At 31.1% G+C, this 13,413-nt stretch overlaps 1 protein-coding gene across 2 annotated transcripts in view; it reads left to right on the plus strand.

The window, feature by feature from the left end:
* The window catches only part of LOC134233129 (target of Nesh-SH3-like), a 31,250-nt gene extending 18,597 nt beyond the window's left edge, over window positions 1–12,653 (plus strand). Inside the window, exons 4-5 of one of the 2 annotated variants that reach the window (XM_062715120.1) lie at window positions 6,079–6,227; window positions 12,403–12,652. In XM_062715120.1, coding sequence (XP_062571104.1) covers window positions 6,079–6,227; window positions 12,403–12,542 — 289 coding nt within the window. In that variant the 3' untranslated portion in view covers window positions 12,543–12,652. Of the gene's footprint in view, window positions 1–6,078; window positions 6,228–12,402 lie in introns of both variants that reach the window. The other variant, XM_062715121.1, reaches the window with a different exon arrangement.
* Window positions 12,654–13,413: the final 760 nt, after the last annotated feature.

The raw sequence follows: 13,413 nt of genomic DNA on the forward strand, positions 1-13,413 counted from the left end.
CGCTTTTCATCAACGCGTACCAATTAAGTATCTACTCAGTAACTTGCAAGAAATTGCATTAGCTTAAGTCACAGGTTCTTCTGATTCTAAAGTATCTCTGAAAATTTTTAGACGATCACCTATTGGTATCGTTGCCTAATAGACGGGGTTGGTGTTTTATACATCATTAATTTCGCAAAGGAGAATTTTTTTTATCAGACTATTATCAGAGATATTTTAAACTTCAAACTTAATTTTTGTCATCAATACTTTCAATAAAACATGATAAACTACGCAGTTAAAGATGTTCATTGTACTGACTCATTGAATCATGACGCAGGTTGTCATTTAAATGTTTAGGATAAAAGGTTGGCTGTATCATCTGTTCTTATGGTAGGATTCTTCTCATATTTCTTGTATTTAAAAATTTATAAAATTTTCACAGAATCAAGAAGACAACATCAGTAAGTGATAGTATCAGTGAAATTAAAGAACTATATGCGGTATATTGCATATGTTTGCCCCCACAAAAGTCAAATTTTGAAAACTTCCTGAAATGTGCTGAATTCAATCAATTGTACGAGAAATATAAGTTAACAGAAAATATTATAGTTCCAGAGCAGTGTATTCACAATTTCTGTTTTTATGACGTCACAAACTAGTCCGATTTTATATCCTTTTTCAGAAAGAGGACAAAATGGACAAAATTTCAACAATTTAAGCTTTAAAATTTATAGAGCGCATGTGTGTTCAGGAACAATATTGACATATTTCATTGATATTATCATTCTACATATTATATCAAAATATTTATCCTGAACACACATGCGCTCGGTGACTTTTATATAAAATATCGACGAAATATGTACATTTTTCTGCAAAATTCATAAAAAACTGAAATTTACGTCATATTTGTGACGTCATTACGTACATATGACGTCATTACTTTAAATTATTCAGTGCTTTGAAGTCAGCATATACTCCCCTGTTTAAGGACTTAATCAAATATTACTCCATCAAAGTTTGATTTTGGGGGGCAAATGTTGGTTAATACCGCATATAGTTCTTTGATCATTTTATATGAGAGGCATGCTCAGGTCAAGGTCATTATCTTTTTTTTTCTTGACATTTAGAATAAAAAATACTGTTGCAAATCAAGTGATGCCTACTTCTATTTCAAAAGTTTAAATATTCTTCTTTTTGCATAAAAAGATATTATAATATCGGGTCTATGGCTTGATATTACCAAATTTTCATAAATAATTTAACTAAACTGGATATTGGCTATTCCGAATATTTTCTCTGCTTTTCTTAATTTTTTAGGATATATTAGTTATTTTCATATGCTTCGTATATTTAACTTTTTCATGTTTTCACAAATAATAAATTATTCTTATAACCATCCAAAATGATACAAAAGCAAAAAGTTTTGACTTTTTACTAAGAGAAAAAAAAACTTTTTATGGATTTTTGGCTCAAATCTGTACTCTGATTGGAAGAGTTTCAAAGCTAACATTTATAATTTAGATAGGCAGAAAAGCAGATATTTTCATACACCACCATTCCGGCAAAAATATAGTCCCTGCTAGTTTTTAATCGCAGTTTACCATTTCTATTTAAAGTTATACAATTGCGATGAGGAAAGAAAAATATGGCCATCTAGTCAGAGACCAGAGAAGAATCCTACCTAAAGAGCCCGCACTGATTGCATTTATTGAATTAATAGTTGTTGAATTTTTTTTACAACTTTATTGACCAGAACAAAATTTATATTAATCATATGCATACAAAATATACTTTAGTAACCCCAAAAAAAATCGAAAATCTCTAATGCATGTAATTGTCGTACATGTATCTGTCAGCCTTCCTTACACAGACGTACGTTCCAGAAGTAAAATTTTCTAGTATCAATTAATCCCCAGTTCCAAGATTCACTGCGTGGCTGAAAAATTAATTTGAGGGATGTAATGTCGTGTCCATACCTGAGGCTTCAGTATATATACAATCAAGCATGCTTTGAAATGGGTGTACAAATTCTTCATAACAAAATTACTGCAAACAGACCAACAGTGTACTTCTTATATTAGTCAAAGGGAAACTTCAAGGCGGAAGCTAGTATGTTCAAATTAAAGTGCATAATTGATTCTCACTAAAGACACATCTTTAAGCTGTTCAAATATAAGCGTTTCTCGAGGATTTGGAATTTTACAGAAGCACTTCCTTGGTGAATCTGAAACTGAAACCTAAAGTAGTTTTATTATACTTGTTTTGAACAGCAATGTAAGTATTTGCGCATATATGCCTGGTAGAGGTAAATTTATGCATCAAAAAATCTACAAAATGCAATGTGTTAGATCCAAATAATATCAAGAGAGATTAATCATGTTATGTATAGTTGATACTGTTCCACATTTTGAATTAATGGTACCAAAACTCCTATCAATAAAACTTCTTTTGTTTTACATTACAAAGTATTTTATTGGATGATTTGTTTAGTTTGAATCTGTTTTTGATCATGTTGGTCTGCTTAAAGAGGCATGGACACAGTTTCAGCAGAAAATTTTCAGAAATTTACTAACCGATTTTTTATGTTCACAAATATTAAATTAAGATATTTCTAATGATCATAAAAAAAATTTGAACTTCAGTGCTTCTTCTTTAATACAAACTTGGTTTACAAATCCAGAAGTAGTTACATTATACTTGATTTGCTCTTGAATTTAACACATAAGGTATAAGTACCTACGATACAGAGTGTCTTAAGCATCTGAGTTGTTTTGATATCTCCTCTATTCAAAAAAATACTACATCTTATAAATATCTGCAACTTGTGTCAAGCTCAACATTTTGCATTGGGGTTTGGAAGGACAACGTCTTATTTCAACGTTTACGAATATCCGTTGCTCATATTTGAACAATGATTTCTTTGCATTGTGCATATCTATGGATATTATTTGTCGTGGTAGATTCCCATTCGCCACTGACAGAAAAGAAGGCAGAGGATGGCTTTAGTATAAAAAACGAAATTGTCATTAACAATCTACAAAATCAGATAAACCAAGAAACAGTGATAAGGCTTTCATTGCTGAAACAAGTGTATTCATTGGTCAACGATATGATAAAGGTGAAAAATGAAATGACAGCCATGAAAACCAACGCAGAAGAAATTAGAAGAAGTACCGATGAACTTCGACATGAAGATAGTAAAATGTTAAATGAAATAGAACAAATGAAACATGATCATAACGATACATCAGAAAGTTTACTGAACGTACAATATGTGCATAATAAAATGTTGAGTGAGATAGAACAAATGAAACTGGACCATAACAATACATCCGAAATGATTAAAAATGCACAGCATGAGCATAATAAAAAGTTTAGACAAATAGAACAGAAGATGAAGATTAACCATAATGACACATCGAAAAATATAGTAAACGTACGGAATTACCTATTCAACCTTAATACTTCTGTGGGACTTCTCCGTAATTATACCGACGAAATCAATGCTAAGTACGATCTCCAAGGTATGTACATTTAATATTTCATCGACACTGGTCTTATATACAAACCTGTGTTATGAAACTAGCTGTCAATAGTGTAATTATCAATAATTATATCTCTCCTTTTACGATTCACTAATTTGAAAACTATATAATTCATAATTTTTCATTTTAACTTAGCTGTTATGTTTAATTAGGATTATCCAAAACATACTTTTAAACGCCATTTGAAATGGATTTTTTTTTTATTTTAAGATGCATTCAAGTTTATTCTAAAATATGATTTGAAACTGAAGTCAAAGGATTAAGAGACAAAATAATATTTCGACCAATTCTACCTGACTGTAGTGATGTTAATGAAAGACACTGTCAAGAAAATCTCAATTGATTTCATTTTTAAAAAGGAAGTACAATTCAGCACAATTACTTAAACAAGATTGGTACTGTTACCTCTGATAGGCTAAGTGTAACTTAAAAATGACAAGAAAATTTCAGTACTACTTTATAGTATTTATAAATATAGCAATAATGTACATTTCTCAGTGGTTACATGTATATTGTTTTCGATACAAATTGTGAAATTCTTCCCATCTTCATTTAAACCCTTTTGCATTGCAGAAAATGAAATGAGAAATCTATCAATCGAACAAGAAAAGATTCAGTCTAGGCTTGGTGACTTGTACAATGATGACCAAAGAATACTATATGAAACACAGCGTACGATAGCAAATCATAGTGATTGTACATTTGAAAAAATCGGGAAGACGAAGGAAGATTTTGCACGAAACCTAATTGTTTCGCTAATCAACCTAACTGACCCTTCAATATGGCAAGGTATGTAATCACATTCAATATATTTAAAAGGATGCAATATTGATTGGGTCGTAAAAATGTTCTAAATGTCTTTATAATATGGAAACTTAGTCGATGATAATATTTCTTACAAAAAATAAAGAAGTAGAATTTTAACAGGGGATTCTTACATGGTTTTTGACTTGTTGAAATATTAAAAATTATTGAAATTTAGTAGGGACTTTATACATTTCATGTATAAACAAAAGTTTTCATCTAGAATGCTTAAAATCAAGAGACTGTTGGTTGCTGTATAGTTTTGAGTATGACGATAGCTGGAATGGGTGTGAAGGTGGAGCCCAGTACGTAAAGAAGACAAACTACTCTACTAGTCCTTATCTCGGAGTGATGACATGCAATTCTACAAGGTACAAAACCGCGTTGTGTTTATACCGCGACGGGGCGGCAATACCGTCCATATCTTTGTCTGATGATAATGAATGTCCTGTAAAGAATTGTTTAAATAAAGTTCCTTAAAAATCATTACGAAAATTTATTATTATTAAATTGTTTTTGCTTTTTAAGTTAATTGCTTTGTCTTGTTTATCTTGTGTGAATGATTCTTATCGAAAAGTTACATTAAGCACACATTCTTAAATTACTCTGAAAATTTATCTACAATATATAATGGCAGTTCTAGAGGTTCCGTTGCTATAGCTGCTGTCGTAAGGTATTCACTTTCCTTTTCAATTATTTAAATTAGATATGAAAAAACACGGGGAATCAAATGGTAAGAGATATCATGTGAAGGTTTTTTTTTTTACATGTATACTGTTGATTCCTTTATTTTCCGTGAGTACTTATTATCGCGATATGAGTCTTTAAGTTCAAATAGCGAGAATATTTATTATTGTCGGTTAATAAATAGAATTTACATGGATTTCAGCACCAAAAAATAAATAAAAGAAATAACAAGGTACTCATTTTCCTTATTTGGCCCTGTGAATTTCTGAAAAAATGAAACTGCAATATCTAGTTAACAAGGCATTGGATATCACTTAGATATTTGGAGACTGCGTATTTATCAAAAATGACGTAATTTTTTTTGCCTTGTCAATGCAAAATGACGTCACGAAATGCGTCAATTTCCTCCTGAAAGTCTACAAAAACGGCCAATTTTTAAAGCTATTTTTCTATATTTAAAATAGAGCTGATCTAAAATATGCAATTAGTAAATGATAGAACTGTTTCTAAGAATTAAAAGACATGTTTTTTTTTTTAGATCAGAGACTGCTCTCATATTATTTTTCTTCACAGAAAGTACTCAATTATACATGTTCACCTAAAAATTCAAGAACATTGTAATTTCATAAAGACAGTTTTCCAAGACCTAGACCTTTAGGGGAAAATATTAAATAGGATATGAAAGCACGAAGGTATTTTATTTTAATGCTTCGAATGGAAAATCAAGTGTTGATCAATTAATTGGTATATATACAGGGTCATTATATGCATAAAGTAAAGCGACTTCTTTATTTCACAAGTGATGCTTCTAGCATAATACGTGATAATAAATTCCTCGCGTTTAATTAGGAATTTTCATTACTAAATGAGGTTTTTTTTAGATAGAAAAAATTGTAAGCCCACTATCAATTGATGTATAAACTCTGAATTTTTTTTTTTATATAATAAGAAATTTGCACTGTTATATATATATGATCGTATTATCAAATACAAGAGCTACAGCACAGTATGTTAAGTTGTGAAAAATTATTTCTTTTCATGTTGTCAACATTTATAGATACAAGCTGTTTTTGAGCAAAACCCTAACCGGCAAATACTATAACATTGCTGATGGGGGTGGTACTGGTGATGATCACTGTGAACTTCTGGGGACAACCCAGAGGGGAGTATTGCCTACAGATTACAAGAAATCACCAAACACACAAGGTGAGAAAAATTGTTGTACATACTGTACATGTACTAAGGAAATTGAGATTGCAATTTCAAAAATATAGTTCTTCGAAAAACATCGATTAAAAAGAATGATACAGAAAAGATACAGAAATTCAAGTGCTAGGTTGTAGTATTGTGTGAAAAGGCCAATTGTGAATTTTTAATTTACTCTCGAAAGTGTTCCATATATTAAAATAAAATATAAAATTATTGTACGATATTGAAGAATGGAATGGAGTCATCATTAATAGCTATTTACTTCTACAAAGACATAATTGAAGTTATCAGTGTGAAAAGAGAAAATATCTATAGTCTATTGGTGGATTATGCTGATATACTGGATATTACATGTAACTAGAATTAAACTTTTCAATTATGGCACATTTATTCGATTAATTTATTCTTGAAACGGCAAAAAAAATAATTTGGGAATGTTGGTGAGCATATTTTTGAGGTGAAAACGATTAAAGATAAAGCGCAACACCACATTTCTTTCGATTTTTATTTTCAGTAAAAAAAAATTACGTCTTTGAAAAAGTATTATCTAGAGTTAAAGTGGCAGTGCACACTCTGTTAAATTCGTAAACATTTAGAATTTTTAACATAAAAGTGAATGGAAGGTAAACAATCATTTTGATGCAAGAAAAGATGACCAAAACATATTCTTCGTCACTGCCTGCACTCATTAACGCTTTATTGATTTCGAGTTTATAACTAAAGACTGACAGACTGACGAACAGAAGAATGGGATTTTTTGTAGATAATACACTGAGGAGAGAAAAATATTAACACTCATTTTGATGAATTTAAAAAGAAAATAAAATTGGACATTGTACACACCTCAACAGAAACATATTTACTGGTACTTCGATTTGGAGAACTTGGTTTTATGTAAGCTGGGGATCTGTTTTTGGTTTGTACGTGTGCTTAATTCTTGATGTTTATGTTTTCTATGGCAATTTGAAAGAAAAAATGAAATTCTATCATTTTGCGATTTCCCTCTGTTGTTAAAACGTGACTTTCATTAATATGCTCAGAAACAGTAAGGAAACTAAGTGACTTTTTTATTTAAAAAAAAAAGGCGGGGGAGGTGCGGGGGTATCCCCATTTCATCCTTACCTTGGGGGGGGGGGGGTAGTAAACACTATCTCTCATTTTTTAAACGTGTTTTTAAATGAATTATAGTGCTTTTTGAATCTATGCTTCATTTTAGAAATATGACCAAAAAAATCCGTCGTCATTAAGGTCTTCCGCTCAGGCGGAAGACCTTCTACTGATTCTTATGGTTAAGATTATTCCCTATTATTCTTTTTTTTTTCCTAGACGCCAACTTTGAGACCTCGTAACTCGCTCTTAACGCTCTTAATTTCTTAACGGATTTCGCTCAAATTTTCAGAGTTTTTTAACGTTACAAAACTCAATAAGAATGCTTTCAAAAATTTCAAAAATTCTTTTCCGCTTTCGAATTATTTCCCTTTAAATGAAAATTTGGTACTGTTCGTTTCCAGACAAAGGCTCAGAAACGACAAAAGCTGGAGCAGAAATTCTACTGAATTCAAATACTAAAAGAATTGAAGTTGTGCACATCACTTTTTTTTCGATTTCTGCCCTCAAAACGGGGCTAGATAGGGGTCAAAAATAAGAATGTCTAAAAGCGCAAAAATTGACATATATTTCCATTTGTATCTTTTAAACTAAAAATAATTTGTTAAGACAGGTTGAACAAATATTGTGCATAATTTTAAGATTTATCATTTGACATCATTAAAAAAGAGGCTGGCCCCTCAATTTAGGGATTTAGGGACCTTGAAAGACCTTGAAAGTTTTTGCTCTATAACTCAAAAACGGTAAATATTTCGATATGGTTATCGATATGAAATGGGTTCTTTAACATCTTATTGATCTCATGAAAACGTTATTTTGTTCGAGTCATGTGTTATTAAATGAGCAGAAAACTTTATAATCCATGTACAGGTACGTGATTTTATATGGCAAGTGTAGACGAATTCTATGTGCGTATGCGTATAAAACTTATATAACTGAAATAAATGTAATAGAGTGGACAAGAATAATATACCTATAGCTAAATTGAATGTTTAACTTTTTTAAAATAAGTTTTTAACGTATTCTCTAGCTGGATGTCATACAGATTATTCAGAGACAACTTTCTCCTTGTGTTAAGTTTAAATAACAAGACGGGGGAGGGGGGAAATACTTATCATCTTTCCTTCGATTAATATTCAATGTAGCATTATCATTATTATTTATGAAAAAAAAATAATTCAAGCTTAAGATAATTCACTGTCATTTAATTCATGCATCGTGAATTTTCCGCGGACCCTAACTGTTGTGTGTGTGTACTGTTACGAAAGCCATTCAACGATCGCACATTGACCTATAAACATTCGTGAGGTCAACATTACCGCTCTTTGATTTTTACTCGAGTCCTAGATTATTTGCGTTAATCGTAAGAATATTTCTAGACATAAATATGAAGGTTTTCTTGAACGTGTATATGTATTCAAAGATTTAAAAGTGTTAAATGTTGGATTCTTTTCTTTGACGAATGAATAAAATGTGCTGCATGTCTCTGCTACTCAGGTATCTGGACGAGCTCATTGGTTACACTGATAGGTGACACAGGGTGACCTATCGATAACTGCTAATTTTGATAGATTTTAATTGCGCATGTACATAAATTAATGTTAAATTCTACCCTTGTGAAGTCCATTATAGTCTCGTTATTTAAAAAATTGGGGATATCAATACTGCAACTTGTTTTTGGTTTGTACGGATGATTCTATTATTGGAAAGGTACATGTACACATGTAGAACGAGAATATTTTAGGCCCCGTCTCCCCCTCCACTTTGAAGTAATTGCAATCGTTACATGCATACGGGCCTATATCAAGTTATTCTAATTGCTTTATATCAGAAAAAATTGCGATGTTGTTTAAATTAGCAAAGACAAATAAACATGGCAAATGCGCACAGTAAATTGTAAGTGGAAGTGACGTTTCCAATTCTCATGAAAATCGAAAATTAAATGAAGCAACTTTGAGTTTCACATTAATTGATACATAATTTATAATTGTATTGTACCGAATGTATTTCTTTTATTTCCTCGAATAAAAAGAATATCACGATGACAAAATTTTACGGGTACATGATTGTAACTTAGTACATGCTGTTTTGTACGGAGGAGCGCCCAAAATATATACATCCCGAGCTTTCAGAATACAAGCGAAAAAAAAAAAATAAATTAGAAATTTTTTAACAAATGCAAAATTGCTTCTGAGAAAGCCATGTAGTTGCCTACAAATATTCCAAGCCATTATTTCGTGTTTATTAGACTAAAAAAGATTATTTAAATATTTCCTCTCATCGTGATACGTAACCCCCCTTCCCTCAAATGATACAATGTTTTCCTTCAGAGTCGAGAATGTCAATTGGTTAGTTTGTTCAGGTACGTACAGGTCAGGACTGGTGTTGAAATCCATGATTAATCCATAACATATTATAATGTTAACCAATATCATACGCGACATTTTTTTTATTCGCAAGTTTACAAATAAATGAAAAAGATTAGTATGCGTCACTTAACTTTCCTATATACAAACGTTTTAATTTCTAAAACTTGTGCCGATTAGAGTGTACAATCGAGCATCGAAATGTGTACATGTACTACATGTATTAGTTTCTTTGGGTAAGTGGAGGTACCAGTTTTTGCTGCTTTTGATTTCCGGAATTTTGCATTGCATTTCCGACAATTAATAATGTCATTTCTAACATTCTTTATTTTCGTTCTGGATTTTTACACTATATTTCTAGCAATTTAAAATTAACAAAGAAGATGGAATCATTATTTTAATAGAATATATCTAGTTAAAGTAACACAAGTGAACTTGTGAAGAAAATTTATTAAACGTAAGTCAAACAATAAAAAGTTAAAGTTTGTATTTTGAAAAATAAATCAAATCAAAGTCACAGAAAACAAAGACAGGTTGTAAAGCTCACACACAAACGTTTTGGTAACTCGGAATAGTCTAGAGTAAAACTATATTTTCTTGATTATGGAATGTCCAGTACAAAACTGACTCTCTCACACAACATACGGGATTCACTCAAATTTCAATTAACACATTTACGCAATTTATATCATACATACAAGTCAGACGCTCTTTGATGTAGAGGATTGACACTAGTTCCTTAGATTGATTAGATTGATTGATTGTATACTATTTAACGTCCCTCTCCAGAATATTTCACTGATATGGAGACGTCACCATTGCCGGTGAAGGGCTGCAAATTTAGGCCTTTGCTCGGCACTTACGGCCTTTGAGCAGGGAGGGATCTTTATCGTGCCACATCTGCTGTGACACGGGGCCTCGGTTATACGGTCTCATCCGAAGGACCGATAAATACTGAGTGACAAATTCCTTTTTACTATTTAAACTCAAATTGATAGGTAAATAATTTGAGCATATGTCAAAAATAAGCATTTAAAATAATTCTTTTCATAAAATTAAATTCTGTTTAAACAATATAAAGAACTAGCAGCGCAAAGACAGACTTTTAAAAAAAATCAGAGGTGGAATCAGGCGAATTTAATCCTTTTATGACACCACGTACCCCGTAACGAGACAGTTGTGTATATGTTCTCATCGAAATGACCGGTCTCCGCGTCTTGAACCTCCAACGTACATGTTTTGCATGTTACTTGAATAATATGTATTAATAAGTCTTTAAGGAAATCTCATGTAGGAAACCTGATTTATGTTCTAATATTTTCTAATTTTTTTATACTATTATTCGTATTTTTCAATTTATTATGTTCGAGTTACATGTATTTATTTTTTTAGGGAACATTAAACCTAATTCGTCAGCCAGTCTGTCCATCTGTCAAGAGAACTTTAAACTTGATAATAACTATTGAATGAGTTGATATAAGACTTTGATATTTCACATGTGCATTATTTGTGACATCTGATTTTCAAATATACTATTGTTTTTTACCCTGTGACCTTGATCCTGGAGCTTGACCTACTTAAAAAAATAACATTACTTTAAATTGACCATAACTTTTGAAAGCTTCCATTGTATAAAAATGTATTAACTGTGACAATACCTTTCAAAACTCACTGATTTTTTACCCTTTGACCTTGAAGTTTGACCTGCTTTTCAAAAACATTAACAATACTCATACCTTTTGAATGAGAAGAGATAGGGCTTTTATTTTATCCCTGTATATTACCTAAGACAACTTTTTTCTAAATACACTGACTTTTGACAACTTGATCTTGAGGCTTGATCATAACTTTTTAATGAGAAGAGATAAGGCTTTCATATTACACAAACATCACATGTAGGTAACCTGTGATAAAATCATTTCAAATACTAGTATATCATGAACTTTGACCTTGAAGTTTATCCGGCTTTTCCAAATTTAAACATTGCTTAAAATTGACCATAATTTTTTACACATGTATATTAGCTGTGACAAGGCCTATCTAAACAAAAGGTATGGCTTAAATCATGCAGAGTGTGTTCTGGCCTTGAATCAAGGTCACTTATGATGAGATATTTTGGCTGTATGCATTGTTTGAAAAACATGCGTGAATTTGTCAATACGGTAGCACACAAATGGGATATGCTCATCACTAGCATGTGTCATGGTGTGACCCAAGGTCATTCTGACAAGGTCAAGGTCGCAAACATTCCTTTACTATCCTTTTTTAATAGTAAAACATAATAAGATGATATCTACCCTTAAAAGATTGCTTTCAAATTAGAACGTGGCATGACCTTGACTCAAGGTCATTTCTCTCTGTCCGCAGCTCCGACGGAAGACCTACTCGTTGCTTTGCAACGAGCTCGGCTCTAGTTTATTTGTATTTTCATGTAGTGCAATAATACTTACACTCTAAAATGTTGAAATACGAATTCAAAACATAATTACATTTCATGGCAATGTACTATTTTCGTGACGATCTCTTAATTACTAGTATTCAGCGACTATATGTCTGATTTTTTTAATCCATGTTTTTGTAGAATACAACTCTAAACAATTTTGAATGTAGAGCGATTTCTTAAACAGTTAAATGTCTTCAGCTTCACAATTAATAGCAATGGAGGTTTATCGTAGTAATTATCAACTATGTATTTAAAGGTTTTTATCGAAGTTCAAGGGGAGAGACTTTTACGTTTGGAACAATAGGATATACACCAAATTGGACCAGTAAATGGTACGAAAAATGGATTGAGTGTGGTGTCAACATACCGGGGAATAACAGGATCATACCAATGTAAATCTGACAAGAATCTTGTCAATGTTTCAGTGTGGTTTTATAAAAGACTTAATTGTGATTTTATATATTTTCACGTCTGTTTTGAGTATAATCCTGCAAGACTGTGTCATGCCTTCAGGATTTTTTAACATATTACATATTTAGAAATTGTTTCAATTTTATTTTAGTTTTCTTCACTATATATACTTGAATTCTATAACACAATTTAAAAACATTTTTACACTCTTTTTTTGAATATCATTGGTAAATAAAGTCGCCTGTCAAAAAAATATGTGTATCGTAGAACGAATAATTTTTTCCCATATTTTGTAAAAGTTACATGTAACTGTTATGAATCAGATAGAAAGAAATGAATAAATGTGCTATAAATTTTGATGTCCAGAATAATCATTCATTTAATCAGGTTTGCATGATCAAACGATATCCAGCACTGAATTAAATATATAATCAAAACATACAGATATGTGTTGTTATTTATTTATGGTACTGGAAATAAATGTGCTTTTAATTTGGGTTTCATCACTACACCGAATGAATCAATTAATAAGCAATCTTTGCAATTATTGGATTCATGCTGTATGTATGTTTGTGCCAAAACTAAATTAAACTAGAGGTACTGTGAGCAATGAGCTCACTAAATAATACCCCCCGCCTCCCGTTTCTTTTTCGTTGTGTTAACTTAAATAAGATTTTTTTTAACCAAGAAAGAGAAAAGAACGTTTTATCCTTTAGTTTTTCATCATTAAAAGAAATATTAAAGAGTCGGAGGAAAAGAAAAAAAATAATATAATTAATAAATTTATTAATTAAGAAAATAATTATTTCATAGGCAAGCAGAGAATCAAAATTATTTTTTTGAAAATGGAATAATC

Source organism: Saccostrea cucullata, unplaced genomic scaffold, assembly GCF_032062105.1.
Source record: "Saccostrea cucullata isolate Sc308-1 unplaced genomic scaffold, CSIRO_AGI_Scuc_v1 ctg4246, whole genome shotgun sequence".
NCBI classification, from domain to species: Eukaryota; Metazoa; Mollusca; class Bivalvia; order Ostreida; family Ostreidae; genus Saccostrea; species Saccostrea cuccullata.